The 27203-nt window shown below is 40.5% G+C and overlaps 1 protein-coding gene across 1 annotated transcript in view; it reads right to left on the reverse strand.

The window, feature by feature from the left end:
• Positions 1–27203, reverse strand: part of fasn (fatty acid synthase) — a 78071-nt gene that overhangs the window by 16131 nt on the left and 34737 nt on the right. The window contains exons 9-38 of the mRNA XM_061908652.1: positions 26143–26605; positions 25849–26036; positions 25415–25604; positions 24729–24823; positions 24444–24578; positions 24132–24335; positions 22096–22211; positions 21851–22026; positions 21555–21746; positions 19209–19289; positions 18868–19053; positions 18336–18515; positions 17198–17401; positions 16768–17084; positions 16284–16685; positions 15184–15348; positions 14963–15078; positions 14476–14630; positions 12008–12211; positions 11711–11861; positions 10119–10297; positions 9870–9989; positions 9537–9659; positions 7918–8141; positions 6089–6290; positions 4822–4973; positions 1165–1256; positions 674–1068; positions 366–557; positions 72–281 (exon numbers count right to left, since the gene is read on the reverse strand). Of these exons, the coding sequence (XP_061764636.1) occupies positions 72–281; positions 366–557; positions 674–1068; positions 1165–1256; positions 4822–4973; positions 6089–6290; positions 7918–8141; positions 9537–9659; positions 9870–9989; positions 10119–10297; positions 11711–11861; positions 12008–12211; positions 14476–14630; positions 14963–15078; positions 15184–15348; positions 16284–16685; positions 16768–17084; positions 17198–17401; positions 18336–18515; positions 18868–19053; positions 19209–19289; positions 21555–21746; positions 21851–22026; positions 22096–22211; positions 24132–24335; positions 24444–24578; positions 24729–24823; positions 25415–25604; positions 25849–26036; positions 26143–26605 (5809 nt within the window). The remainder of the gene's footprint in view (positions 1–71; positions 282–365; positions 558–673; positions 1069–1164; positions 1257–4821; positions 4974–6088; positions 6291–7917; positions 8142–9536; positions 9660–9869; positions 9990–10118; positions 10298–11710; positions 11862–12007; positions 12212–14475; positions 14631–14962; positions 15079–15183; positions 15349–16283; positions 16686–16767; positions 17085–17197; positions 17402–18335; positions 18516–18867; positions 19054–19208; positions 19290–21554; positions 21747–21850; positions 22027–22095; positions 22212–24131; positions 24336–24443; positions 24579–24728; positions 24824–25414; positions 25605–25848; positions 26037–26142; positions 26606–27203) is intronic.

Here is a 27203-nt window from a genome sequence, read left to right on the forward strand (position 1 = left end):
GCCATGTGCGGCCAGCAGCTAACCTTTTAAAGGCCTGCGGCACCCCTACACCAAGCACAACAAGACATTACCTTTGGTGCATTGCAAGCCATAGCAAGGCATGCTGAGCTTGGAGGCAAGCGCCTTAAAAGCAGCAATAGAACCCTCAATGGGATGGACGAGGAACAGTGGCCTCTCCTGGCTCTGCACATTGTTGAGAGGTGTCACTGTGGGGCCGTCCGGGTTGACAAGCAGTTCCGTCAGATCAGACTCTGACAATGTGCGCATGACGTCCTTTTTAACTGTAGAATAGAAATATCCCCTTCAGTGAATTCAAATGTAAAAAAATAACATTTTCAATACAGAGTTCTAATTATAATCAATACCATTGGATCCTTCCGGCTTCTTACTGGACAGTTCACGAAGCTTGTTGATGGTCAACTGCCGAATCTCTCTCATGGCCATAACAATGTCATAGTCACGCTCGAGAGTCTGTCGGACCTCCACACCCATTAAGGAGTCGAGGCCTAAGTCAGCCAGTGAGGCATCAGCGTTTAGGCTGTTGATATCCCGCACACCTAAAGGAAGAAGGCCATGATGAACATGCTATGAACCCTTTTAATTAGATACACCAATACTAAACACCTTCAATTACTAACACGAATAGTCCCAAAAGGTACATTCTAAATATTACCCAGAATGTGTGCGACAGCTTCCACCAAGTCCTTCTGACTTCCTGCCTCACTTTTTACAACTGTGCGCTCTGCCAGCACAAAGCTGGACACCACCGGCCTCTGCTGGCACAGGAAGTGGTCGAGCACATCCAGGCAGGAGGCAATGCGCTGCGGTAGAGTGCCGCCAATCACTGCGTCATTTCCACCCATGGTTTCAAGCACCACGCCCACATCTCCAATGGCGCCCCATTGGATTGCAAGACCGGGGAGGCCGTCGTGGCGCCGCTTCTCGCACAAGCGCTCCATGGCGGAGTTTGCGTAACCGTAGTTGCTTTGTCCGGCGTTGCCACGGCCGCAGCTGACTGAGGAGAACGCCACGAAGTAAGCCAGTCCTGGACATGAATTTCTTGTGGCTCTAGAGAGAGAGAGAGAGAGAGAGAGAGAGAGGCTTTACATACCCAATCTACTTTTCTTATTAAGAGAAGGATGATGGAAGTGTGGTGTGTCTCACTTGTCCAAGTTCATGGTGCCATCATATTTAGGCTTGTTAACAGCTTTGAACTGCTGAGGGGTCAGATTCTCCAACATGCCATCCTGCAAAACCTGCAGGCATGGGAAACAAGGAGGGACAAGTATAACATTTGCAAAAGTACTAAAAAATATTCAACAAGTGTGAAAGACTCATTTGATATAAAAAAAATAACTGACTAGGTCCTAGATTATGCTATTGCCATTTTTGGGTGTTTATTTGAACTCTGCATTGTGCAATTATACATCAACAGAGTTTTGCAGTTTGAAAGCAAAGCTCCACATTGTGTATTTTATGGAGACACCACATTTATGATTCTGCCTTTCCATGTTTCAAACCTACCAAAGCAGAGCCCATCATATAAACTCCTTACTGTGTTCAGGAGTCCATAAACATCATTATTATGAACTTCATGTACACATACTTATTACATCAATTTTTTTAATGAACAATAAAAATACAAGCATCTTCCATAAAACAGATGCAGGTCTCATTAGTTAAAAGTTTTTACAAGTGCCCCAACTTATGAGTGTTTTGAGATACAAACAATTTCTCTGCAATTGTTATGCTTCAAGTTGCTAGCAAAAATGTTAGTTACGAGCCTCGCTCCTGCCCGTTGGAATAGCGGATGTCACAGTGAACCCCGTAAGATCCGCCCAAAACATTTACTCTTAGCTTAGCTAGAATTAGCTTACAGCTAATGATGGACATTACTTTGTTGTTCAAACATTGGAATCAAAGAAAGTGATTGTGAAGGACAGTGCTGAGAAAAACAGGATAATTTTCACTGGATTAAAGAAATACATCTGTGATATTAACTTATTACATGCAAAGTGAGCTATGTCAGGCTTTTATTTGTTATGATTCGGATCATTGTGGTTTTTGAAACCTTTACATTTTCTGTGATTTTTATTTCAATGTCTGCCATAATCATCAAACGTATAACCAATAAAGGCTTGACATAAGTTAAAATTGGTAAGAGTTGATAAGTTAATATCGCATGTTACAAAATGTTACATTGTTTTGTAATTTGCCCATGATTAAATTCTACAGAAGAATATTAATTATTAATTTGTTATATTTATTTACAAATTTATGTTTTATGCCGCGTATGTCTCTCTTGAGACCTCACTGTAAGGTGATGTTGCCTCTAAACTAAACCAAATAGATGCTAATGCACACTTTTCCCTCTTTTTTTCCAAATAAAAATCTATAAGAGAACTGTTAAGGAACCGAATCGTTAAGCAGAATCAAAAACGGAACCAAAACCAGAAAAAACTTATCAATTCCCAACCCGACTACTGAATAAAACTACTGGAGTAGTTTTCAGTACATTCTATTGTATTGTTTTTATACAATATTTCTCATATAAAATGTTATAATGTCTGAAAGGCATGTTTCATGTAAACATTTTGCTGTTTTGTGGGGGCAAAGCATCAATTAAATTGATTTAAAGTAATTTAGATGAGTGGCGTTGATTTGAGGTACAAGATTTTTGAATTACGAGCTCCCTCTTAGACACAATTAAGCTCGTAAATTGAGGTGATTTATACTTTAAGCCAGGGGCGTCAAACTCATTTACATAGTGGGCCACGTCACAGTCACAAAAGTCCTTAAAAAGCCGAATCATGACATTCAGTCCCTTCAGAATTCACGATCATCCATATTCACACAAATTCAACCATCCATCCATCCAATTTCTACCGCTTGTCCCTCTCGGTGGCTGGAGCCTATCCCAGCTGCATCCGGACAGAAGGCGGGGTACACCCTGGACAAGTGACCATCTCATCGCAGGGCCAGCACAAATAGAAAACATTCACACTCACATTCACACACTAAACCCTCCAAATTATGTACGGCCTCGCAACTTTGCCGAATCCCTGCAATTTCCCCACACATTGGCAAGTCATCGGCATTTTGGCCAATCAAATTTGTCTCAGCAGCACTCAAATGCAGCGGGACTGTCTAACCAATCAAATGTTTCCCTGTATCACTGAAGGCAATTTTCCCCTGGAATTGATCTTGGAATATATTGTTGTTTTAAATGATAACAAGTTAAGAACCGCATTTGCATGAATTGCATGTGTTTAGTAAACATTGAAATACATTTATCAAAAAAGATGAATAGTCTTGTCGAACCACATGGCAAAGCTTTTCAAAACTTTTCGGGGGCCACATAATTTTATGTGGCGGGCCAGATGTGGCCCCTGGGCCATGAGTTTGAAATCTTAAGCATTCACACCATTTTTGGAACAGTTAAGTTAAAGCTAACTGCTAGCATGTTTGCCATTTATTAGCTAATATTGTAAAAGCCATGGATATTGTTACTTTACGGCGTGGCACAGGTGGTAGAGTGGCCATGCCAGCAACTTAAAGGTTCCTGGTTTGATTCCAGCTTCGGCCATCGTAGTCACTTCCGTTGTGTCCTTTAGCAAGCCACTTTACCCTTGCTCCCTGGGTCCTGGTTAGGGCCTTGCATGGCAGCTCCCACCGTCAGTGTGTAAATGTGTGCGTGAATGGGTGAATGTGGAATAAGTGTCAAAGCACTTTGAGTACCTTGAAGGCAGAAAAGCTCTATAAAAGTAGAATCCATCCATCCATTTTCTACCGCTTATTCCCTTTTGGGGTCACGGGGGGCACTGGCGCCTATCTCAGCTACAATCGGGCGGAAGGCGGGGTACACCCTGGACAAGTCGCCAACTTATCGCAGGGCCAACACAGATAGACAACATTCACACTCACATTCACACACTAGGGCCAATTTAGAGTTGCCAATCAACTTATCCCCAGGTGCATGTCTTTGGAGGTGGGAGGAAGCCGGAGTACCCGGAGGGAACCCACACTATTTAAAATGATAGAAAATTGTGGTAAAATGTTTGCAGTAAGTATTTTTTAGTATTTAAGCCAAAACATTTGTTAAAGAAACATGAGGAATTCCTCTAAATTGTGATTATTTGGAATCCACTTCCAGTAGTTCCAATTCCAAAAGAACATTCTAAAGCCAATGTATTTCAAATTCCAAATCTTCAAATAAATGGAAATAACATTTTAAACATGGAATTTTTCACAAGACTGTGATATACGCACCACCATATACTATTGATGCTGTACAAAAAGAAAGAATATGTAGGCAACAAGTAGGCAGAGAATCACATCATGGCGCATCTCTACATTGAGGAAAGACTTAGTCAATTTCATTCCTTTTAGTTAACTTTTTTCCTTTTTTTATGTCTCCAAAACATGAGACAGACAAGATCTGATGGCAATGGAATGCTCTGAAAGTGGAAAAATGCTCACTAACACTTGCTGTCTAAGCAAACACTGCAACCATCATCAAAGGTAAAGATGAACATGTGCTCATTTAAAGTTGACAGTGATAACTGAGCAGCATAGTCTCATTATTATCATATCTCATTATTGATACTTCCCCCTTTAAAAAAGGCGTTTCCTACTGTTTCATTACATTTTTGGATTTAATCTCTTTGCTATTGTATTTTACAAGTCCTTTGTGTGTTCTGTGGTCTAATTTAGACATTAGTTCCAACTAAAACTCAACTTTCATTGCCCTCGTAGGAATGGAACTTGTAGGTAGGCCAAGGAACTCCAAAGCAAACTCCTATTGCACAAAAAGTGACCTACCATGGCAAGGTGGAAGACCCCGCCCACTGTGCCCAGCTTGCAGGCCTCGGTGATGAGCTTCTCTGCTCCCTCCGGCGTGCTGACGTCACTGGTGGACACCAAAACATCCACATTCTGACTCCGCCACTCACGCACACGCTTTGCCTGGTAACCTAGCAAAAGTTAAAATAAGAGGAGTTACAGCATCACTAGGAGAACAGTGCTGTCTAATTGCCCATTCCTTTTCACTACACTACAAGAAGTGGAAATCTAAGATTAAGTATCTGATACCAAGGTATTAATGTACTTATCTTAGATACTGGATCAAGTAGACAAAGCTGCTTGTTCAGTGAATTTTAGCATGGGAGGAAGGATACCGGTACATTCAAAAGGGCTGTTTTTGGGATAGTTTGATGCATTGGTGTTTTGTTATTCGTGACATATGCTGGTCTCTGATATTGATGTGCTTATCAATACTGAGATAATGTGTAAAATTACCATGAACACACTGTAAAGTAAATAAAACATTGCGATCTCGTCTAAATGAAACGCTATTAGTAGGAACTCCTTTTTCCTCCGCCTAGGTAAGTATGTAATGCCCAAGCGCAGCGGCACACTGCTGTGTTCAATCCTTCAGTCTGTCATTTGTTTATGTAAGAAAATTACTGACAATTAAAATAATTCACTTAGTATTATAAAAAAAGGTTTATGTTTAATTTTATTGTAGGTTATCTGGAGAGACTACATCCAGAGTTGAATATAAATAAGATAATGCATTCAGTACAGAATAAGGCCATCCATTTGTTATGCTCTGTGACTTTATATTGGTTGAAGATGATTCCCCAAGAGCAGCAACACTTGAAATAAACACATTTTGTAATAATATTACCAGACACATTTGGTATATTTGCACCAAGTATTGCTTTCAGCGATACCAGCCTTAATTTTACTTGGTATCGGCGGGGAAAAAAGCTGTGGTATCACAGACATCAGTAGTCTCTGACTGCTTGCTTGTTTTCATATTTGAATTGTCTAAATAAGTCACGTTCAACATTTAGCTGTGATTCTTCAAGTTGTACATTAATATATAATTGATTGATATTGATTACAACAGACAATACAGCAGTCATTCAAAGGGTTAAAAGAAGTAATAACTTTGCCTTGACCTGCAAGTTAGTATTAAAAAGTAACTTATTCGTTGAGTTTAAATCATTAATCTGTTTTAGATGATCACTTTTTGTAGTTGTGCAGGTTTTAAGTAAGTTTAATTTGAAGTATTATGCCATACCATTCCTAATTCCAGATCTGGAAGTAAGCACCAGTTTTCGGGCTCCTTTTTCCGTCAGCCACTGAGCAAGCTCAAGGCCGAAGCCACCAAGTCCCCCAGTGATGATATACGAGTGGGAGGGCAGGCAGTATGTACGACAGAGTGCTGGAAGCATTAAAGGGGAAGCAGATTGGAGTGATGCACTTGTGTCCTCACGGCACACCTGTGTGAAGAGACCAACTGGTCAAATGATACATCCATACAATACATGAGCATACAATAGTTTCTTTATTTTACAACATTATTTGTGTTAGTCAATTCTTTAGTACTTTTTCCTCCAAGATTTTGCTTGATATTGCCAGTAGGGGTGTTGAGAAAAAAAAAATTCATTCCCATCCATATCCTATTTACACCAATTTTAAATAGATTCATCATTATCAGATTTTTTTTGTATTTTTATTAAGAATCAATTGAAAAAATATATATTTGAAGCCATCTCCGTACTTACTCACTGCACATACGTCAGCAGCCAAGAGGAGCTTTAGTAACCTGTAACCCGTTTTATTATAATTTTTGTACCAAATATATAGCAAGAATCTGTTTGATTCGAAAATCCTGTTAAATCGAAAATCAATTCTGAATAGAATAGTCACCCCAAGAATCTTAATTGAATCGGATCGTGAGTTGTTTTAAGATTTATATCCCTAATTACCAGGTGTATTTTGTGAATCAGGACGGATACCTTTATATTCATGAAGATGCATTATTATACATTATGCTTTAAATTGCGGGCATACATTTGAGTAATGGGCCTCCCCATCGCTAAATTGCATAGTACTTGTCAGAATAAACCCTGTAAGATTTGCCTCTATAATTTGCTTTTCCTTGCTAGCATTAGCTGTTGTAGTACATTCTATTGTATTTTTTTCCAAAACAATACAATATATCTTATCTAAAAGTTAATTTCCTCATTTTGAATGGCATGTTACATGATAAAAAAATTTGATGTTTTGGGAGAGCCAAAAACCGATTAAATGTATTTAAATTAATTACAATGGGTCACCGAAAGGGAATAAGCGGTAGAAAATGGATGGATTACAATGGGTCATGTTAATTTGAAATACAAGTGTTTATTACCAATTCAGCTTGTACATTTAGCAGTAATGTGCTTATATATATCATAAAATGGACAGCCATCTTGAATTGACATAACATCATTATGTCATACATGTAGTATGATGTGATGATGTGACGTCATTACATGTATTCTGATGAAATAATGTGATGCCAAACCATGACGGCAACACACCTTGTGACTTCAGTATCATTAGCTAGCCTTTGATAGTCAACTTTCCCGCCTCAAAATTTGCAGTGAGGTGAACACAAGTTCAAATATTATTGCAAATCGTTGCTGGAAGGACAACAGGCAAGCAGTGTGGATTATGTCGACAAGCCTCGGCTCAGGAGCTTGTGGAACCTTATACCACCGTTAACTGCTCTAGAGGAAAATGGATGCCGCATCACTACAGACTGCAGCACGGCTGTAGTGCTAGCCTAGGTACCAGGCTAAAGGCTAGTCCGGGATTTCTATTATGTTTTGTTGCTCATCTTTCATAATCATTAATTAGTGGTGGGTAGCAACTCTACATTTTAGTATTTTACAATGCCTTTAATAAGTATGTGTGGCATATTGAAGGCTAAACCTACATTGTGTTTTTTAGCATCCTTTGTTACGAGTATACAATGGCAATTAAAGAGACTTGACCTACAGAAATAGCAGTGATCTCCTGTATTTGGGGGTATAACATATGTAAAGAAATTATAAAATGTAAGTCAAAGTCATGACTGACCTGCAGGAGGACCTTGCCAATATGTTTGCCCTGAGCCATGTATCTGAAAGCCTCTTCTACTTGGTCCCTTTTGAACACATTCGTCTTTAGAGGCTGGACAACACCTCCTACAATGCCATCTTTCAGCAGCTCAGACACTTCCTCCCATTCACGATTTCCATCTTCAAAGAGAGCATCCAGCAGTATGCCATGGAATGCAACATTTTTTAAGAATAGAGCCATGCCTGTCGAGAGATGACAACAAAATCACAGTTCACACCAATGAATAAACTTTTCAACACAATTGTTTGAGGGGCCACCCTTTTTTTGAAGAACTCTTAAGGATTGTGGAGTGCTGACTTCTCCCTTAATTTTTCTTATTTTCTTGATTTATTTTTTAACCTCACCAAAACTCTACTGTAGTCATATATAAAGTAATTCAGTATGAACAGTCATACAGATATTACAGCAGAAACAATGTTGACACTAGTGAATGATCGTCTACTGTATATGACAAGAGTACTTGGTTGGTTTTAAAGAGCGACTACAAAAACGCTCATCAAACAGTCTCTGCATCGGGGTGTCCAAACGTTTTCCATCGAGGAGCGATGACAGAAAAATCAAAGGAGAAAGGCGTCAATTTAATATTTTCAATTAATAAACCCATTTACTCTGTCTTAGCAGTAATGTGCTTATACAAGTTCAGATTGGGGTAATAATAAAAATAACAATAATGGATTAGATTTATATAGCGCTTTTCTAGACACTCAAAGCGCTTCACAGAGAAGTGAGAACCCATCATTCATTCACATTTGGTGACTGAATGATGGGTTCAGTCTACCACAGCTGCCCTGGGGTAGACTGACGGAAGCGTGGTTGCCAGTTTGCGCCTACGGCTCCTCCGACCACCACCCATCATTCATTCACCAGTGTGAGCAGTACTGGGGGCAAGGGTGAAGTGTCTTGCTGAAGGACACAACGGCAGCGACTTGTATGTCAAGAGGCGAGGAGCGAACCTGCAACCCTCAGGTTTCTGGCACGGATGCTCAACCCACTACGCCATACTGCCAAGAAGCTCCGGTATGCCGAGTTGGCAGCCAATGCTGAACAACGGAGACTGGAAGGCCACAGTTCTCCCTGTGGAGGTGGGCTGCAGAGGCTTCGTGGGCAGGTCAACTACCAGTCTCCTTAAGAACATGGGAATTTGGGGCCAGGCCCAATGTCAAGCCATCAAAGCCGTGTCCAGTGCTGCTGAAAGAGCAGCCCAGTGGCTCTGGATCAGGAAGAGAGACAACAGCTGGGCTCTGAAGTGACCAAGGTCATCAGATTTGATATTTAAGATACTGCACTTTATTGCTTTAAATTGCTTTTGAGACAAGTTGCACTGAATTGTTTTTCATCCACTGTTTTACTTTTAATTTAGGTAGGGTCCATGGCATTTTGGGTAACAACATCATTATTACCCAATCGCATAAAGCGACACCAAGGGGTGGGGTCCCGTAAGGGGAAAGGGAGAGGGGAGCGGGAGAGGGAAAACTTTTGTCTTCTTGTCTCTCATAATGATTGTGAACGATAGGCAAGATTTCCCCAAAAAGTGCAGTTCCCCTTTAAGATTCAGTTGCTATCTGACTTCTACTGACCGAGAGGAGAGTTGTTGGACAGGTCATATTTGCCAATTTCCAGGAATCGGCCATGTCGGGCAAGACAGCGAAGACTTGCTTGAAGCTTCTCCTCGGCCAGAGAGTTTAGTACCACATCCACACCTGAAAAGCACACACATAAAACTTATTGTTCAATAGGCAGCTGGGATTTGAGAAAATACCTGATAAATATCATACAACTAAATAGACAAAATAATTTCAATCTTAAGACATAACGTAACCCAAAAAGGTCAAATTTTTAGGAGGGTGTCATATAGACAATCTGTTACATGTGACAATACAGTATCAGTTTCCGCAGAGGAACATACATACCTGTGCCCTGAGTGTGGAGTAGGATGTGCTGTTCAAAGGTTGTGTCTCTAGAGTTAGCAAAGGACTCCGCTGATAGCCTTGGGAACCTCTCCTGCAAGTAGGAGCGCTTCTCTGCTGAACCTAAAAACATGAAAGAAAAAACGTGAACAAAATTGAAATGTACGATACAGTACTTGAATCTAATTGTAATTGAAAGTATGACAGTAAGATATTAAAACTGACTTATTTTTCAAACAAAATATGTCTTACCGACAGTTGTGAATACTTTGCAATTTTTGCTAAGGGCAATGGCAATGGCAGCTTGCCCAACACCTCCTGACCCTGAATGGATGAGAACACTTTCTCCAGGGCGCAGCCTGCCCCGAACCACGAGCGAATAGTATGCTGTTGCATAGACGACCGGCACAGAGGCCGCCTGCTCCAGAGTCCTTCATGTCATAAGAGAAATTACATAAAATTTCTCTTTGGGACAGAATAATCAAGACACTGACCAAAGAATGCTCACATTTTTGTGTCTTACAGTTCATGCAGTACATGTTGTTGCAGGTGCTTTTACTGAGCTCAATATGCGCAAGCAAATCTTTCTTAGGCAGATGTGATTGCAACCTTAAAGAGAAGTCCATTTAAAACGGTAACCCCAGATCTAGCTTGCCTTTCATTCAAGGAATGTAATGATTGAGGAATTATTTACATTTGATGTATCAGAAATGTTGTCATTATTTTATCGAAATTAGGGCTACACATCCAAAAACCACAAACAGTCAATTCGATTCTCACTAACATGCAATCTAATTTCAAAACTATGTATTCTTTTATTTTATTTTACCTAATGAGCTGCATCACAAACAAACACAGCCTTAAGGACTATGCTGCACTGTCGCTCAAATAACGGCCAGCACTTCCCTTGTCCCTAAGTAACTCACAGCCAAAGTTTGACTGCCATCACACTACCAACTTACCTCTTGTTTTTGACTTAGACTGTTTTCAGTCTATTAATTTCTAATAAAGGGGGACCTAAAAATTCCCTCTTTTTGACCAACAAATGTTGTTACAATGAAGGTCACTCATGTTGAACAATGCCAAAGCAACAAATCTAATCATAACGCTGTGTTTTGCATAAATTTTACTGTCGACAATGAGTGGGGGAAAAAATTGTGATGTTTGTTTTCAAAAGATATATTTAAACATTGTACAGTTTTAAAAGATACATTTGATACTTTTGTAGGGGGCTAGCCATGGAGGGGCTATTTTTTTAAATCTAAATGGAACACCTCCACAAATGTATGTTTGCAGATATACTTAGAAATTAAGTTACAAATGTGACTAAGAACCAACATTTTACACCAAAGCATATTATGTAGACCACAAAGAAGTGTTAAAATTGTAGATTAGAATCATCATTGGCCCCCTTTAATCAAAGTCCACTGTCAAATGTCTTTCCCGTGAAGAATGGCATAAAGACCATTGGAGTTTCTTTGACATAAAACAAGACAACGAGGAGTCTATCCATCCATCCAATTTCTACCACTTGGGCAGAAGGCAGTGTACACCTCATCGCAGGGCCAACAGAGATAGACCACATTCACACACTCGGAATCATTTAGTGTTGCCAATCAGCCTATCCCCATTTACATGTCTAATAAGTTAATAGTAATACAACAGCATGATTTTTTAAAAATGTAAACACATGGACCTGAACATGGTATTTATGCTTTTCCTAGGTTGCATGTTATTTTATCATTAATACAAAGCCCTCATAGAGGCAGTGTTATAAATGTACACTACAATGTTCTTTCATATGAACCAACAATTCATACATCTACACACAGTGTGAAAGTTACCAGTTAGTAGGGACATCCCAGAGAAATCTTTTATCCGCATCCACACACGTCGCCAAGCCTTTAGCAGGCAGCAGTCCCATCACACGCCGACCGTTGGGGTCCAAACCAGAAAATTCCATGCCCAACATGCACTGCTGTAGGGCAAGGTCCCCTGGAGAGCATATATCAGTTTAATATTTTTTAAGTTACAGCGTGACCACTCTTTTTGCTGGATAAGAAACAATATGACTTGCCATGGTATCATTTGTTGTTCACAATCTGTTATCGAGATAAAATATTTATTCAGTATCCACATACCTGGAATAGCATCAGGTGGTAGCTTGCCCGTGGCGAGCATTATATCTCTGAAGTTGAGCGAGCTGTAATAGACACGACACAGCTGCACGTTGGGGTTGTCTGGTACAAAATGGCGCAACGGTGAGGCAATCCAGCGCAATGACGATAGGTCACCCCGTGTCAACACATTGACGTAGGCTTGCTCTGTCAATTCTTCATTTTTATCTGCAAATGACAAAAACACAAAATCATTTTGTGTCATCTAAGTCACAGTAGGTGTGGGGGTCGGGAGGAATAATTATTTGGTTCTTTGCTTATTTTCTACATCTACAACTTTAGAAAATTACATGACGAGTCCATAGGTTTTAAAGTAGAACAGAATATCAACAAAACAAACCAGAAAAGTGCAGATTAAAACTTGTATTCAAACAAAAAATAATTTTGACGGATGGGTTGAACAAGGCTTGGGATGAGATGACACCAGATGAGCTCCTTGGTATTATAATGACTCCACATGTTTGGAGGCTGAGACATTTTGGTACTGTTTCTCTACTGACGTCACAGGAAGACGTCACATCATTGAGAGGCTTTATTCCACCTCATCAGACGTTATCTCAAGGCACTTTCCCTGTAAAGCAGATCTACAACCACACTCATACATTAAAGAGAACCAACAGAACATGACAAGAACTAACATATGGCAAGCAAAAAACTCCCTCGACAGAAGAAACCTCGGCTAGAACCCAGGCTCCATATTTATTGATTGGGTTCAGAGACTGACTTTAATCAGCTTTGATCAAGGTGACAATGATGTCCACCTGATCACAGCTGCAGGAAAAGTCTCAGTCTTCGTTCTGCTGCACCTGAGCGCTGCCTTTGACACAGTTAACCACACTTTTTTACAGATATTACCAAACTGGGTGGGAATATCTAGTTGCGTTCTTAAATGGTTCAAGTGCTACCCTGATCACAGGATACATTTTGTTTGAATTGGTAACCGTGTCTCTTACCAAATGGCTATGACCTTGGGGTTCCTCAGGGCTAGATTCTGGGCCGCCTATTGTTTAACTTCTGCTGTACATGTTGCCACTCGGCCAGCTAATAAAACGCAGCTTCAATGTGTCCTAACACAACTATGCAGATGACACTAAGATCTACATGTCACTGACGGCAGGGGAACGTTGGCCTGTTGATTTACTTTGTCACTGCATTGAACAGATCAATGTGTGAATACAAAACAATTTTTCTTCAGCTAATCTCAGACAAAACTGAAATCATTGCCAGTGGCCCACAAAAGCAAAGAGAAATGTATTAGTCGTCTTGAAACTCAATAATCACGTTAGAAATCTAGGGGTAATAATGGACTCAAACTGGAACAGCCACATTAAGTCAATAACATTAGCAGCTTTTTACCACCTAAAAACATTACAAAATCAGGGGAATAATGTCTACATCACTCTTAGGAAAAAAATCCATGCCTTTGTCTCCAGCAGGTTAGACTACTGTAATCGCCTTCTCACTGGGCTCTCTAAGTAAGCTGTAAAGCAGCTGCAGTACATCCAGAATGATGCTGCCCGAGTCCTGACTAGAACCAGGAAATATGACCATATTAGTCCAGGGCTTAGAAGTTACTGCACTAGCTTCCTGTTTAAGTATTTTCATGGTCTTGTGCCGAAGTACATCTCAGATATTGTAGAACCATATGAACCATCTCAAATTCTGAGAACCTCAGGGAGTGGACTCCTGCTGGTACTCAGAGTCAAGACCAAACCTGATGAAGTTGTGTTTTAGTTGTATGCTCCTAAAATCTGGAATCGTTTTCTTGAAGATGTGAGACAGGCCTCAACGTTGGCAATGTTAAAATCCCGTCTGGAAACACTTTATTTCCAAATGCAGCTGAGATTGGTTCCAGCAGACCCCGAAAGGGACAAGCAGTAGAAAATGAATGGATCGTAAATATTTTATCTACACTCTTTGATTTTATTTTAAATTATGCTTGTTTTAAGATTATTATATTTTATGATTTTTGCTTGATGATTATTATATTTCTATTTTTGTCTTCTTGTAAGCACTTTGAACTGCCCTGTGTATTAATCATGCTCTATAAATAAACTTGTCCTTACTTTAATCCCATAGCAAACTTGTGGAGGCAGCTGAAATTTCAAGTTGCCAAACTACAGCCTCTAGATTTTCAGGATTTAAAGGAGTGACCCCAAATCCCTCCTGAGATGTATGCAAATAAGCTTGTGCTTTCCAACAAGGGTTTGTCTCTACTAAGTATTTAGCCAAATTTAGCTTGAAGATCAAATGCTTGCTTATTTAATGCTACTTGTTCTGCATTTTTGTGTTGTTATTTTTCTCTTCTTACCATAAACATAATATAATAAATATGTGTTGGAAAGGGAGTCAACTTACACAAGCATTACTAACTCCCCACTTGTTTACAGTATATCTGATGAAGAAAATCCTTGAACACTGACATGTCGTACCAAGAGTTACGTGCTGGTGTCTGAAGACACCCCAGTGCCCATCTCTGAATACGTTCATGACAAGGTCCCCGTCGAGCACTGACTGCATGGATGGATGGTCCAGCTGGAGAATTGGCGCGTCTGACGAGTCATTAAGATTTGACACAAATGCACAGCTGGAGAACGAAAAAGGATGAAATGCAAACATTTAAAAAAATATACTGCATGACCCACTCCTAGTGATTTATTACATGGATGCAGTACATAGCTTCTATTTATTGTTTCAGTACTACTCAAATAATGATATACCTTTTTTAACTCAAATTAGCGTGAGTGCGACAATATCGGTTAAACTATTCAAAATGAAAAGAACCCCAATTAACATGGCTGCATATTTGCATTCGTTTGTATCAATGTCCCACTCCCCGCTCCTCCATTACCCACCTGCCACCCCAAAGCTGTAAACATAGGGGAACACTGTCGCTTAAGGTTAGTGGTGATGTCCTACCGTATTCGGATGCCACCTGGTTCTTGCCGCAGACAGTTGACCATTCCCACAACTCCACAGTGGGCCTGAGAAGCAGTCAACCACACAGTAGAGTCTGAGGGCTCAGCCAGCATTTTCTGTCCCAAGAACCACAAAGCAACAATTTAAAAAAGAATAACTATTGTTTGGCAATTAGATTTTAGTAATTATTGCAGGACACTGGTTGGCAAAATCCCACAAACCTTGAGTGATTCCACCCACTTGTAGTCAGCACTGTCAACACCAAGGAAAACTGGTCGTTTGACGGGGGCCCGAAGGCGACAAAGAAATAGCACAGAGCCGTAAAAGGACTTCCTGATGGCCACCAGGCTTAGTGAAGAATCAAAAAAGACTTTCTTCCACTCGTCCTAAGTGAGAACATTAAGAAAAAAGCAGCATAATATCACGACATGCATTCAAAGACATAAGATATTCATTGTCACTTAACATTGTTAAGCAGTATTAGGAGTGAAATGGAGCTGAGCAGCTGTTCTTGGTGTAAAATAGACCTTAAATTAAAACTTAATAAACTCATTTTTTAATTATGTAAAAGTGTCAAATAGCGATATGAATTTTACAACAACTCACATTTCAATTCCAATTCTTGGAGTGACCAGTTGATTCAGAATTGGCTCATAATACATCAAAATTCTCGATTAGAACTGATTCTCGGAATATATTATTTGCTATAAAAATTATAATAAAACCTTCAAAACAGGTTTCAAAAAAGGTTTAATATTTAAAAAATATTTTTTATACATTTTTGCAAATCTTGAATGGATTTAGAACTGGGATAATTAACACGTGTGATTCTTACGTCAATGAAGTTTCCAATCACCCCTAATGTCAAATATTCCAAAGTATGTTTGCAGTCTGCTGCGTTACAAAAAAAATATTGTAGAATGTGTAAACATTTTAATTTCATATGTTTTGAGGAAAACATAATATTTATGCCCATTATGATTGTGACATAAAATTGTGTGTCAAGCGAGTCAAAGGCAGCATTTTGGTAGTGTTGAATTATCTTTCGCTAGGCCACATCCCCAAAACGCAGGGTGACCAAACTACATAGCATGACAGAACAAACTTTGCCCGGAGGTCAGTGTAGCTTCACAATGAATGTTGAGCAATGAACATGTGCATATAATTCGGATCCAAATAGCAGAGGAGCTTCTGCTGATGTTGAGAATTATTAGGTCTAAAAATTGTAGTATGATGTCTGCATCTTCAAAGATTTGAACCGATCTGAATGCAGTTCATGAATGAAAAAAACTGTTAGAAATTCAAACATGTCTCCACTGACCTGTGTGAGCAGTCCTCGATGGCAGTTGTTCTCATTGGCTCTGGAGAGAAAGTTTACCATTTCCCCAATAGTTTCCCCCTTTAGCAGAGTGTGGAGGAGAACAAACCCTCCTTGCTTGGCTCCAGAAGCGAGATTTGCCACCAGCACTCCAGGGTCCATCCTGAGCGGGCACCATGTATGGTTACAAACCACCAGGTCAGCCTCTCCAACCTTGCCTCCGGGAGCGGGGCCAGACAGAGGGTCCCACTGAGCTGAAGTGACTGCCAGTTCGTCCAGAGAAGTCTGATGGGGAGCTAGGAGTTCCTCACTGGCAGCTGTAGCGACATAGTCTACACGTAGCATTGGTTGGATGTTGAGGATTTGTAATATGTGGGAGAAGAGCTGGCCATCATTGGAAAAGGCCTGTTCAAAGGGAAAACAAATCAGAAGTTACATAACTCTGCAATTGGCAGTTCCCCCCCCCCCAATTTTTTCTCTTTCTTACTTCTAACACTTTGATCTTGCCAGGCGTGCAGTTTTCCATGGCAGTGTCTACACAGTGCCTGAGTGCCGGGCTGCGCAGCAGTCCCTGCAATAGACTGTCTTTTAGCAAACAAGCCCTCTCCTTCTCCACAGTCTGCTCCAGCTCTGAACAAAGGTTGCCATTCAGCTCCAGTTCACAGAGCAGGGCGAGGAGCCGCACCAAGCTGGGTTCAGAGGGCTCAGGGCTGGGATGAGGGCTTTCAGACATGCCCTGCAGGCCAGGGATGGAGAGCTTCACACCATGAGATGACAACTTTTGTTGCAGTCTGTTAATTAATCCTGTGGAGGCCAAATAAAGTAAAACAAATGTTTTGTTCAACAGTTCATATCGTTGATACTTTACCATTAATGTAGTTCGTGAATCTATACAATCGTTTTTTAGACACAAATACCTTTACAAAGCCTTAGCTGCTCAGCAAGTATCACGTTGGCTTTCAGGCACTGGGTCGCTACATAGGGAACAAACAGGAACTCTTCCAGGGTTGGAGGGATCTGCTGCTGCTGTCGACGTGGTGCCACAGTTGCATGGAGGCCATTAATCTGGACTCCACCGGCCGCAATTTTGTCAAGGCAGTGGTTGAGGTGGACTCTCACAGCTATCAAAATAATTGCAATGGAAAAGTCTGATATCAGATAATATTACATTATGCACAGCACATATTGCTCGGGCAACTGACTCATGTTTGTACAGTCTATTGCAGTGGTGTCCAAAGTGTGGCTTAGAGCCCATTTTTCACATACAGCTCTTAATTTTTGGGCCCTGGGGATATATTTCAAAATGTATTCATTTATTTGATGGATTATTATATATAACACTGATAACAATTTGATAATCACCTATAACACAAAAGCTTTAACTAGCTTAGCATATAGTGACATGCACTGGATTGGTTTTTAGCATTTTTTCCAGTTTAGAAGCGCTGGACTAAGTATAGGGGGCAGTGTGGTAATGGTTGAATTTGTGTTGCTATGGTAACTGCTGCACAACCCTTGTATTATTATACACATGCTAAATATCCAAGTCACCAAACCTGAAAACAGAAGACATATTTTAAACCACTCCCTCTTAAATGGGTAAAAGAAAGCGGTCAAGGACCAGTATATGTCACGGATCATTAAAAAAAAAAAAAACTAACATCAGTGCAACTATGCCCTGTTTGAAAGCGAACACTTTACCCTTCCCACGGTACATGTAAAATTCCTCTAATGTTTAAAACTCACTGAACAAGAAACCTAATTTACTTTTATTCAGGATATGTGTACATTTTCACATCTAAAGCAACCATCACAGTTTCCCCATTACTCTGATGCCAAAATCATCCACGTAGATCTTGTACATCTCCTAAAAAAACTTTTTCCAGAAAGCCCAGGGTTTAAGATGTTTGTATAGAAATGTATCAACTTGACCTCCACAAACAATTTTCAATAAATGATTGTAGCTATTTGATTTGGTTGTCCCTAAAATAAAATAAAAAGTAAAGTGCCATTTAATTAGCATCTATTCATGTAAAAGAAGTTAAAAACACATACCTTGTTTTTCATCAGCATACTTGAGGACACTTTCCAGATGAAAAGCAGGATCAATGCAGACCGAACGGATCCTAGTTGGTAAGCGAAGACTACGGCCCGAGAGACCGACCACAATCATCTGCAGCATGGTATCCAGGAAGGTCACCCAGTTTCCTGTCCAGTGCAGCATTCCAATGTCTCCTGACAATACCAAGAAAATAAAAAGCTTAAATTACAGCAAACGTATAGTTTATATGCCACTAAAATCCAGTGTACCGTTCCACCACGAGGAGTGGTATGATTTTTAACTGTTAATTGTGACATAACACAACTTTGACTGTTGTTGCAACCTATGCCAGTATTGCCTACAGGCTCCCATGGAGGTTTTTCCGAAGATAAATATAGCAAAAAAGAAGATGTTTGCAATGCTGAAATGTTTTGGTTAATTCTTTGATGGCATCTGGTAGGAATTTGTTTTTTAGACAAGTGTGTTGCATACATACAAACAAATTGAGCCTGAAATACATTCTGCTTTAGCTGGACCAATACATACCTGCATTGTTGGCTTCCAAGATGCCTTGAAAGGTTTTGCCATAGTCATAGCCGCGAAGTCGCAGTTCCTTGTAAATGTCATGTGTCAAGAGCTTCAATTTGGAGTCTTGATCGTCTTTGGGAGATCCCTGCCTTAACTGACTATGAAACGAATCGAAGGCTGCATCTTCCAGAACGCTGACTTTGCCTGAAAATGTGTTTATTTACAACATAGCATTTCAACATACATTTATAATCAAAGGCATGTCCTTACAAAATGTGTTTTTTCAAGCAATAACATACAATATATATCTGAGTATATCTAAATATTCTCAATAACTATAACCAACAAAAATGACCAACCACTGACAGCCAGGTTTCCATTCTCTGAAACCTCAAACTTGTTGGTGGCAGGCATGTAACGCACTTCCAACTGTACCAAGCCTGTGAATAAAAAAGTGGAACTAAGTGGGGTATAGCATTCTCATAAAGGATAGAGATGGGATGTAAACTAAAGATTCAGCTTACAAGACCATCAACAAGAAACTTGGTGATAAAGAGGCCGCACTATTGGTGCAATGCATCATAAATGGAAGAAATTCAAAATAACAGTGTTTTATAAAGAAACAACTATATGAATGCAACAAGCCATGGGAGTATGTGAGGTGGTCACATGAGACCAAAATTGAGCTCTTTAAAGGGGAACATTATCACCAGACCTATGTAAGCGTCAATATATACCTTGATGTTGCAGAAAAAAGACCATATGTTTTTTTAACTGATTTCCGTACTCTAAAAGGGTGAATTTGGCGATTGAAACGCCTTTCAATTGTTCGCTGTCGGAGCAATGATCTTTCACCCGTGACGTCACAACGTGAAGCAAGCCGCCATTTTCTCAAACACATTACACACACCAAGTCAAATCAGCTCTGTTATTTTCTGTTTTTTCGCTTTTCCGTACCTTGGAGACATTATGCCTCGTCGGTGTGTTGTCAGAGGGTGTAACAACACGAACAGGGACGCATTCAAGTTGCACCAGTGGCCAAAAGATGCGAAAGTCCCTCGTTTGTTCCGCACACTTTACAGACGACAACTATGCTACGACAGATATGGCACAGAGATGGCAAGAATATGTGGATATCCTGTGACACTCAAAGCAGATGCATTTCCAATGATAAAGTCAACGAAATCACAAAGGTGAGTTTTGTTGATGTTATCGACTTATGTAGAGTGTGCTAGTCAGACATATTTGGTCACGGCATGACTGCAAGCTAATCGATTCTAACATGCTATTTAGGCTAGCTCTATGTACATATTGCATCATTATGTATCATTTGTAGCTATATTTGCGTCCAGCCTTTCCCTCCACCCACATTTAATGCCAAACAAACACATACCAATCGTTGGTAGAAGGCGATCGCCGAATTCATCCGCGCTTCCTCCCATGCCACTGTCTGTTGTGATATGGCTCAATAGCTTCGGTTTCTTCTTCAATTTCGTTTTCGCTATCTGCCTCCACACTCCAACCATCCATTTCAATACATGCGTAATCTGTTGAATTGCTTGTGCCGCTGAAATCCAAGTCTGAATCCGAGCTACTATGCTATACCTTTCTGTGCGATCTGCCATGTTTGTTTCTGGTGGCTTCACGCAGTGACGTCACAGGACAATAGATGGGTGGATATAACGACGGTTAAAATCAGGCACTTTGAAGCCGTTTTTCGGGATATTGCGTGATGGGTAATATTTTGAGAAAAACTTCGACTGGGAACTGATTTTCATTGGTTTTAACCCTTCAGAAGTTGTGATAATGCTCCCCTTTAAGATAGAGAAATGGTGATTATGAGCTTAACAACACCATTCTTACTATTAACATGAAGTGAAATCATTTTGTTTTGGACCCGTTTCTCTGACCAAAATCCCTCCTGAGGTGTTTGCAACTCTGGTGACCAACTTCAAGGAGCGTCTGATCGCTGTGCTTTTAAACGAGGGTTTTACCACCAAATACTAAGACACATTTTGCTGTAGGATCAAATATTTATTTCTCTCAGTCTAATACAAATCAATTTTATAATGTTTATTGATATTTTGTCTTTGGAAGTGGGAGGAAGCCGGAGTACCCGGAGGGAACCCACGCATTCACGGGGAGAACATGCAAACTCCACACAGAAAGATCCCGAGCCTGGATTTGAACCCAGGACTGCGGGACCTTCGTATTGTGAGGCAGACGCACTAACCCCTCTGCCACCGTGAAGCCCTGCACCTGGGGATAGGTTGATTGGCAACACTAAACTGGCCCTAGTGTGTGAATGTGAGTGTGAATGTTGTCTGTCTATCTGTGTTGGCCCTGCGATGAGGTGGCGACTTGTCCAGGGTGTACCCTGCCTTCCGCCCGATTGTAGCTGAGATAGGCGCCAGCGCCCCCCGCGACCCCGAAAGGGAATAAGCGGTAGAAAATGGATGGATGGATGGATATTTTGTCTTTGTTACAATAACCCTACCATGAAACTGTTGGACAGTTCATGTCTTTGTCCAAAGATAAACTCATAAAAGCATCAGGCAATCCTACCCTGCTGTAAATACATGTTTTTGTTTGGGTACCAGGAAGGTCCCAATCTAATGTGGGTGTTGAGCCGAAATAGTTAGAATTTTTGTAAATAGTGTAAATGATCTCAAATAACCCAGTGAAATCCTGCTCTTACTACTCACCAGTCTTTGGCAGAATTGTGGCCCTGTGGATGGCGACATCTTCAAAGATCACAGGAGTGGTATTCATGACAAGTCCCAGATTTCTAACCAAGGTACGCCAAGCCAGCACCAAGTAACCTGTCGCTGGGTAGAGGATACGGCCATCGATGCAGTGTCCAAGTAGGTAGTAGTCTGGAGACTCAGGATTTATGTCTGTTGGTCAGAGTTGGACACCAAGCACATACAATATATGATGAAAAGAGAAACAGTTGTGTATTTATCACTTGATGTAATGCAAGATAACCAGATATGCATACTGATGTTGTAGACAACAGCAGAATTGGATCCCCCAGCACCAGAAGAGAAATCTTCTACCTTGGGGACATCCCAAGTCTGAGAATGGTCCCACTGAACCAGAGGTGAAATCATAGGGGTGCCAACTGGTACAGGGTATTTAACTCCTGAACACAGCACATTACCATCCAAGTTGATGCTAAAAAGAGGCACAAGGTATTTTAAAAAATGGCAGAGTAATTGATTTCAGAGTAAGGCATTTTCTTACCCATTCATGTAAAGTTTGCCAATGTTTGAGAGAAAGAATTCCAGGTTATTGGTGTGACCTCTCTTCATGAGGGGAAGTGAAGTACACGTGTGCTTCAGGCTGCGCTTGAGAATGGCCTGCGGAAGATAATAGGAGGTAGAAAAAATATGTAGCTCACAGGAGTTCAAAGGTTTCTTTCAGAACAATAACTTTAAAAAATCACCAGTATTCAAGTAAATATTAGGGGCGTAATGATGAGCACTCTCTAGTTTTTTGTTTCATTTGACAAAATACAGTAATCCCTGTTCTGCATCTCTAGTGAACAATGGGGTAATACTGCTTTTGGCTTATCCACTTGTATTTGTTTGTTTACATCGCAGTAATCCAAACTTCCGTGCTACAGGTTAGGAGTAAAACAATTCGTTGACATTGTCCAAAAAAGTCGACAATAAAATTTGTCACTGACAAATTAATTTGTCGATAATAATCTGTGATGTCACCGCTTGTGTTTTTGCGGATGGACACAAACATACGCTTTTCAGCGTAACCACTGATCAGCGGCAACAGAAAGAGAAAAATGGCTGTTGCCACTGGCAAGCGGGATTGAAATCATTGAACGTATGGGAACATCTTCCTTTAAACATGTTAAATCTGTGAGTTTCGGACATCTGGAGAATGTGGTCTCTGACCCTTCTTTGTAATATAATTAGCTTGTTACCAGAGACATTAAGTTGTCGGAAAAACTGACTGAACTATCATTGAAACCCGAAAGTTAGATTAGAGCCACTGAATTGGTGTACACCTCATAATCAGATTAGTCCAACAATCGTTAATAGTCGATGACTAGTCGACTATCGTCGTTAGTTTCAGCCCTCTTGGGGCCAATAAAAACATGATGCTGGCCACAAATGGACCCGGCAGCACTTTGGAAGATCCTGGTTTGCTTACCGGGAAGGCAAAGCATTCTTAAAGGATGAAACAAGTTCTCCTGGCTTTTCCTTGTAAGTATCATTAGCCAGGACTCGCAAAGCTTGGGCTGCACGCTTTGAGGTGCTCTGCAAACCTATGTGCTTAGTCACGGCTGCTTTTTTTGCACACTTTACAGACATGTGGAGATGTCATGCATGCATGGATCTTCTCTCCCACGCCAAATGTGTTGCCTTTCACAGCCGCTTGTATTTGATTACAGAGTTAAAACACGACACAAAATAATTAGCTGTCTCTCACACAATGAAATCGAAAGTTCTGTACTGCAAAAATTATCAAATATATGGAAAGGTTAATTTGGCAACACGAAATTGGCCCTAGTGTGTGAATGTGAGTGTGAATGTTGTCTGTCTATCTGTGTTGGCCCTGTGATTAGGTGGTGACTTGTCCAAGGTTTATATTTCTTCATATTTATAAAGTATGCTAACTCAAAAACTCTATATTAACTATGAACAATAAGACACTCACTGAGACATTTGATTAAGGGATATGCAACTAAACTTTGATTGATTGACTGATATGTACGTCGCTCCTCTTTTACTTCTCAAACCACCTCCTAGATAATCAAACAAAAAACAACACAAATCCAATAAACAGCGAAATATGAACGCAAAGAGTAAAAAACACCTGCAATCTGATATAGTATCACTTTTCTGTAGAACATTCTTGTAAAAATCTGCTATAACGTCTGTCCCTGACACCCGCGTTTCAGGTTGTGTTCTGGAAAGAAACTCCACAGAACTAGCTTGGCGCCTCATCTGAGGTACTGTGACGTAAATTACCGTAATAAGTCATATCACTCATAAGTGCAGATTTCAACCGTTGAAACACTTTCTATAGTTCAAAACTTACTGTGATTGGAAAACAAAACTGTACATCATAAAGGTGCCTACAGTTTCATTGTTAGAGGTCTAAAAAATGTTTTAATGGACAGTGATTTGCCCAGGTCTGTTAAACCAAGTAGATCTTTGATCGTACTGCAAGAAATTGATGATTTGGTGCACAACTAAATGTCACAAATCTATGTCTTAGACCAACAATAAATAACAGACCAAATATGCTTTAAATACCTGAAGAAGCGCATGAGGGGCTATCTCCAAGACGACAGCGTTGTCAGGCACAAGGCTCAGGCCCTCTTGGAACAGAACAGGGCTCACAAGGTTGTTGACATGGTAGTCCGCCGAACTATAGAGAGCAAGCTGCGAGTCCCACTCTGACTGAGGGATGCTGGTGCTCACCCAACGGGATGAACGCTGCCTTGGATTCTTAATCACCTACACCCAAGACAATTAGTATTATACAATCTGTCAGTGTGGTGCATCTCATAGTTACTCATTTTAGGTTAATGGTAATGTTTGTTGAAAAACAGCACATCTGCATACCGCTTTTAAGGCAGCTAAGAGGGCTGGGGCGATGGATGCCATGTAATAGGAGTGGAAAGCCACACCAGCGCTGCGTACTTCCTTTGCAAACACTCCTTGCTCTTTGAGCTCCGACACAAACTTACTGACAGCATCCTGATGAACAAACAGAACACAGTTTATGCATGCAGCTGCAGTGGAAATGAATATTAACTACTGTACATGAAGGTTGCATCTGTTGATAATGTTACTCTAATGTGAGTGTTGATTTTTGTTGCTACCTAATTCTGTGAAAAGATATCTAACCTGCGGACCAGAGATGGTGACTGTGTCCTCAGCATTGTGGCAGGCTGGGACGACGCCCTTCGGACACTGAGTCATACACTCCTTCCAGGTCAACCCTGAAAGGTCAAACACCAAAACAATAAACCGACGCCACTGGGCCAGAAATATTCGTCATAAGCCAAATTAGCAAATACATTTGTGCGTATGTCAATTTATAATATTTTTGTATGATATTTACTTCTGTATATGCTATGGTATGTCTGTCTGTTATTTAGTTACCAACAAAACTAAAAAGGTTATGGGCGGATTTTGAAGAAACTGTAGGACAGAAATGGGATTAAGAATAGTTGAATAAATTTAGGGGGTGATGTGGATCATTTCTACTATGCTACCTTACATTTTCATTAAGTGTTTCAACTTCCTTGTGATATACAAAACCAGTTTTTCTTTAAGTAATATAGACATTGATCAGAGCTGTTAATCTATTTTATGGAGGAATTTAGAAAATCATAGTACTAGCATCCAATGTTATTAAACAAGTATAGATTTTGAATCAAGAATCGTTTTGAATCAAGAAAAGATTCCGAATCAAATCCTTAGCCCCAAGAATCGAATCAATATATTAAAAACATATTTTTTACCCTAGCTGGGATGGGACAGGAGTGAAAATGCACTACCATGGACACTCTAATGTGCACTTCTCTTACCCACTGCAGCCATGCCGCCGGGAGGAAGATCTGCCTCTTTGATGCAACGCCCTCTCCAGTAGGCTGCGAGAATGGCCTCTTCATGACTGAGGGAGCCGTCAGCATAGCCGCACGCCAGCTCTCCCACTGAGTGGCCCACAATACCGTCAGGCTGTAGACCTAACTTAGCCAGTAGGTCTATCTGAGCTATCTGCAAACAAGTGATGCACACAGCACCATACTTTTGAATCCTATGTGTTTTTCTATGAGGATTAGGTCAAATGTGCAAATCCACATCTTCATACATATTAGGTCAAAGTCATCAAGGTTATCAACCATGGCCTTTAAATGTCTCTCTAGAAGGGTCTATATTATATTCACGTTTTAGAAACCTTCTTCTTTATCATCTTCCTATGATATAAAGTTGATTTTTCCTGATCTTGTCACAACTCTACCTGGATAGCAGCCAGACCAACAAAGGCATGAACGGTGTCTTCAAAAGTTGATTCATCAGCTTCCATGAGCAGGTTTGAAATGACCAGGCCGGTGTCCTTCAGGGCCATGTCCGACCGTATTATGGACTCTCTGAAGTCAGGCAGCTGCATTAAGCTGCGACCCATGCCTGCCCACTGTGTCCCCATACCTGGGGTTGGAGCATGATGCACAGTCACCATAAAAAATCCACTTATGTGAGGAATAATATTTACCAGTCAAAAGCTTAGTAATATTGAGGAAATATAAAATCTTACCTGAGCAGACATACCACAGTGGCCTGGGAGTGGCCTGTACCTGTTGCACCTCCTGAGTGTCAGTCTGAGAGTTAATCAGTGTGTAGCCTCGATAGGGCATGCTAGCAGTAGTACACCCAGAAACTTCATTGAGCAAAGACAGGAAGCTGTCATCAGCACTGTGTTCCTTCGCCTTTTGGAGCAGTGCGTTCACAGCGGCCTCAGTACGGCCACAGGCCTGAATTACTCGTGGAACCGTCCTGGTCTCAGCCGGTGCCTGAGTACTCCTCTCAGTGGGGCGAAGAATCACATGGACATTTGTGCCCCCAAATCCAAAGGAGTTAATTCCGATGATTCCTCCACGTACTGAGATAGGCCGGTCAACAACTTGAAGTCGGTTATCAGTGAGGGCAGGAATGTCAGTGTTAGGACTGTTGAAATGCAGGTTGGGAGCCCACACTCCTCGCTCAAGAGAGAGCAGCACCTACAGAAAATGGATTACGTCAACAAGTCTTGTTTTTTTTTTGTAAAGCGTCTAAGTTCTTAGGAAAAGTACAATACAAATGGTTGAATTTGCTTGGCACCCCTTAGAAAAACAAGTTAATTATGGACATGCCTATAAGAAATAGCAGCCTCCAATGATGCAAAGCATCAATAGTTGCTAGCATGCTTAGCATTGTTGCAACTCCAAACTTGCTAGGTTTTCCCAAAATTAAAATAGGTAGCTATCAGGGCTTTATGTGCATAGAACCTATCTTTATCACCTGAGACGTTTTGCATTTTTGTAATACTATTTCATTGGCAAACTGCAGTCATAGCCAAAAAGCCACCTAGTTGGTCCAAAATGTCAGGCCAAAGGTTATAAATAATATATTATACATTAGGTTTCATCGATCATTTTGAAAATAATTGATTTGTATTTAGTGAAGAGCAACAAAAAAACAGAACCAAGATTAAAAACCTATTTTGGCAGCAAACACCATCTTATATACTTGACTTGCTTAACATACATTTTACTCAAACACATATGAAGACATGTTAGCATCTACAGTTTGTAATTCTAACCAGATGTTTGTCCAACA

The sequence above is a fragment of the Nerophis ophidion genome, linkage group LG08, assembly GCF_033978795.1.
Source record: "Nerophis ophidion isolate RoL-2023_Sa linkage group LG08, RoL_Noph_v1.0, whole genome shotgun sequence".
Lineage (NCBI taxonomy): Eukaryota > Metazoa > Chordata > Actinopteri > Syngnathiformes > Syngnathidae > Nerophis > Nerophis ophidion.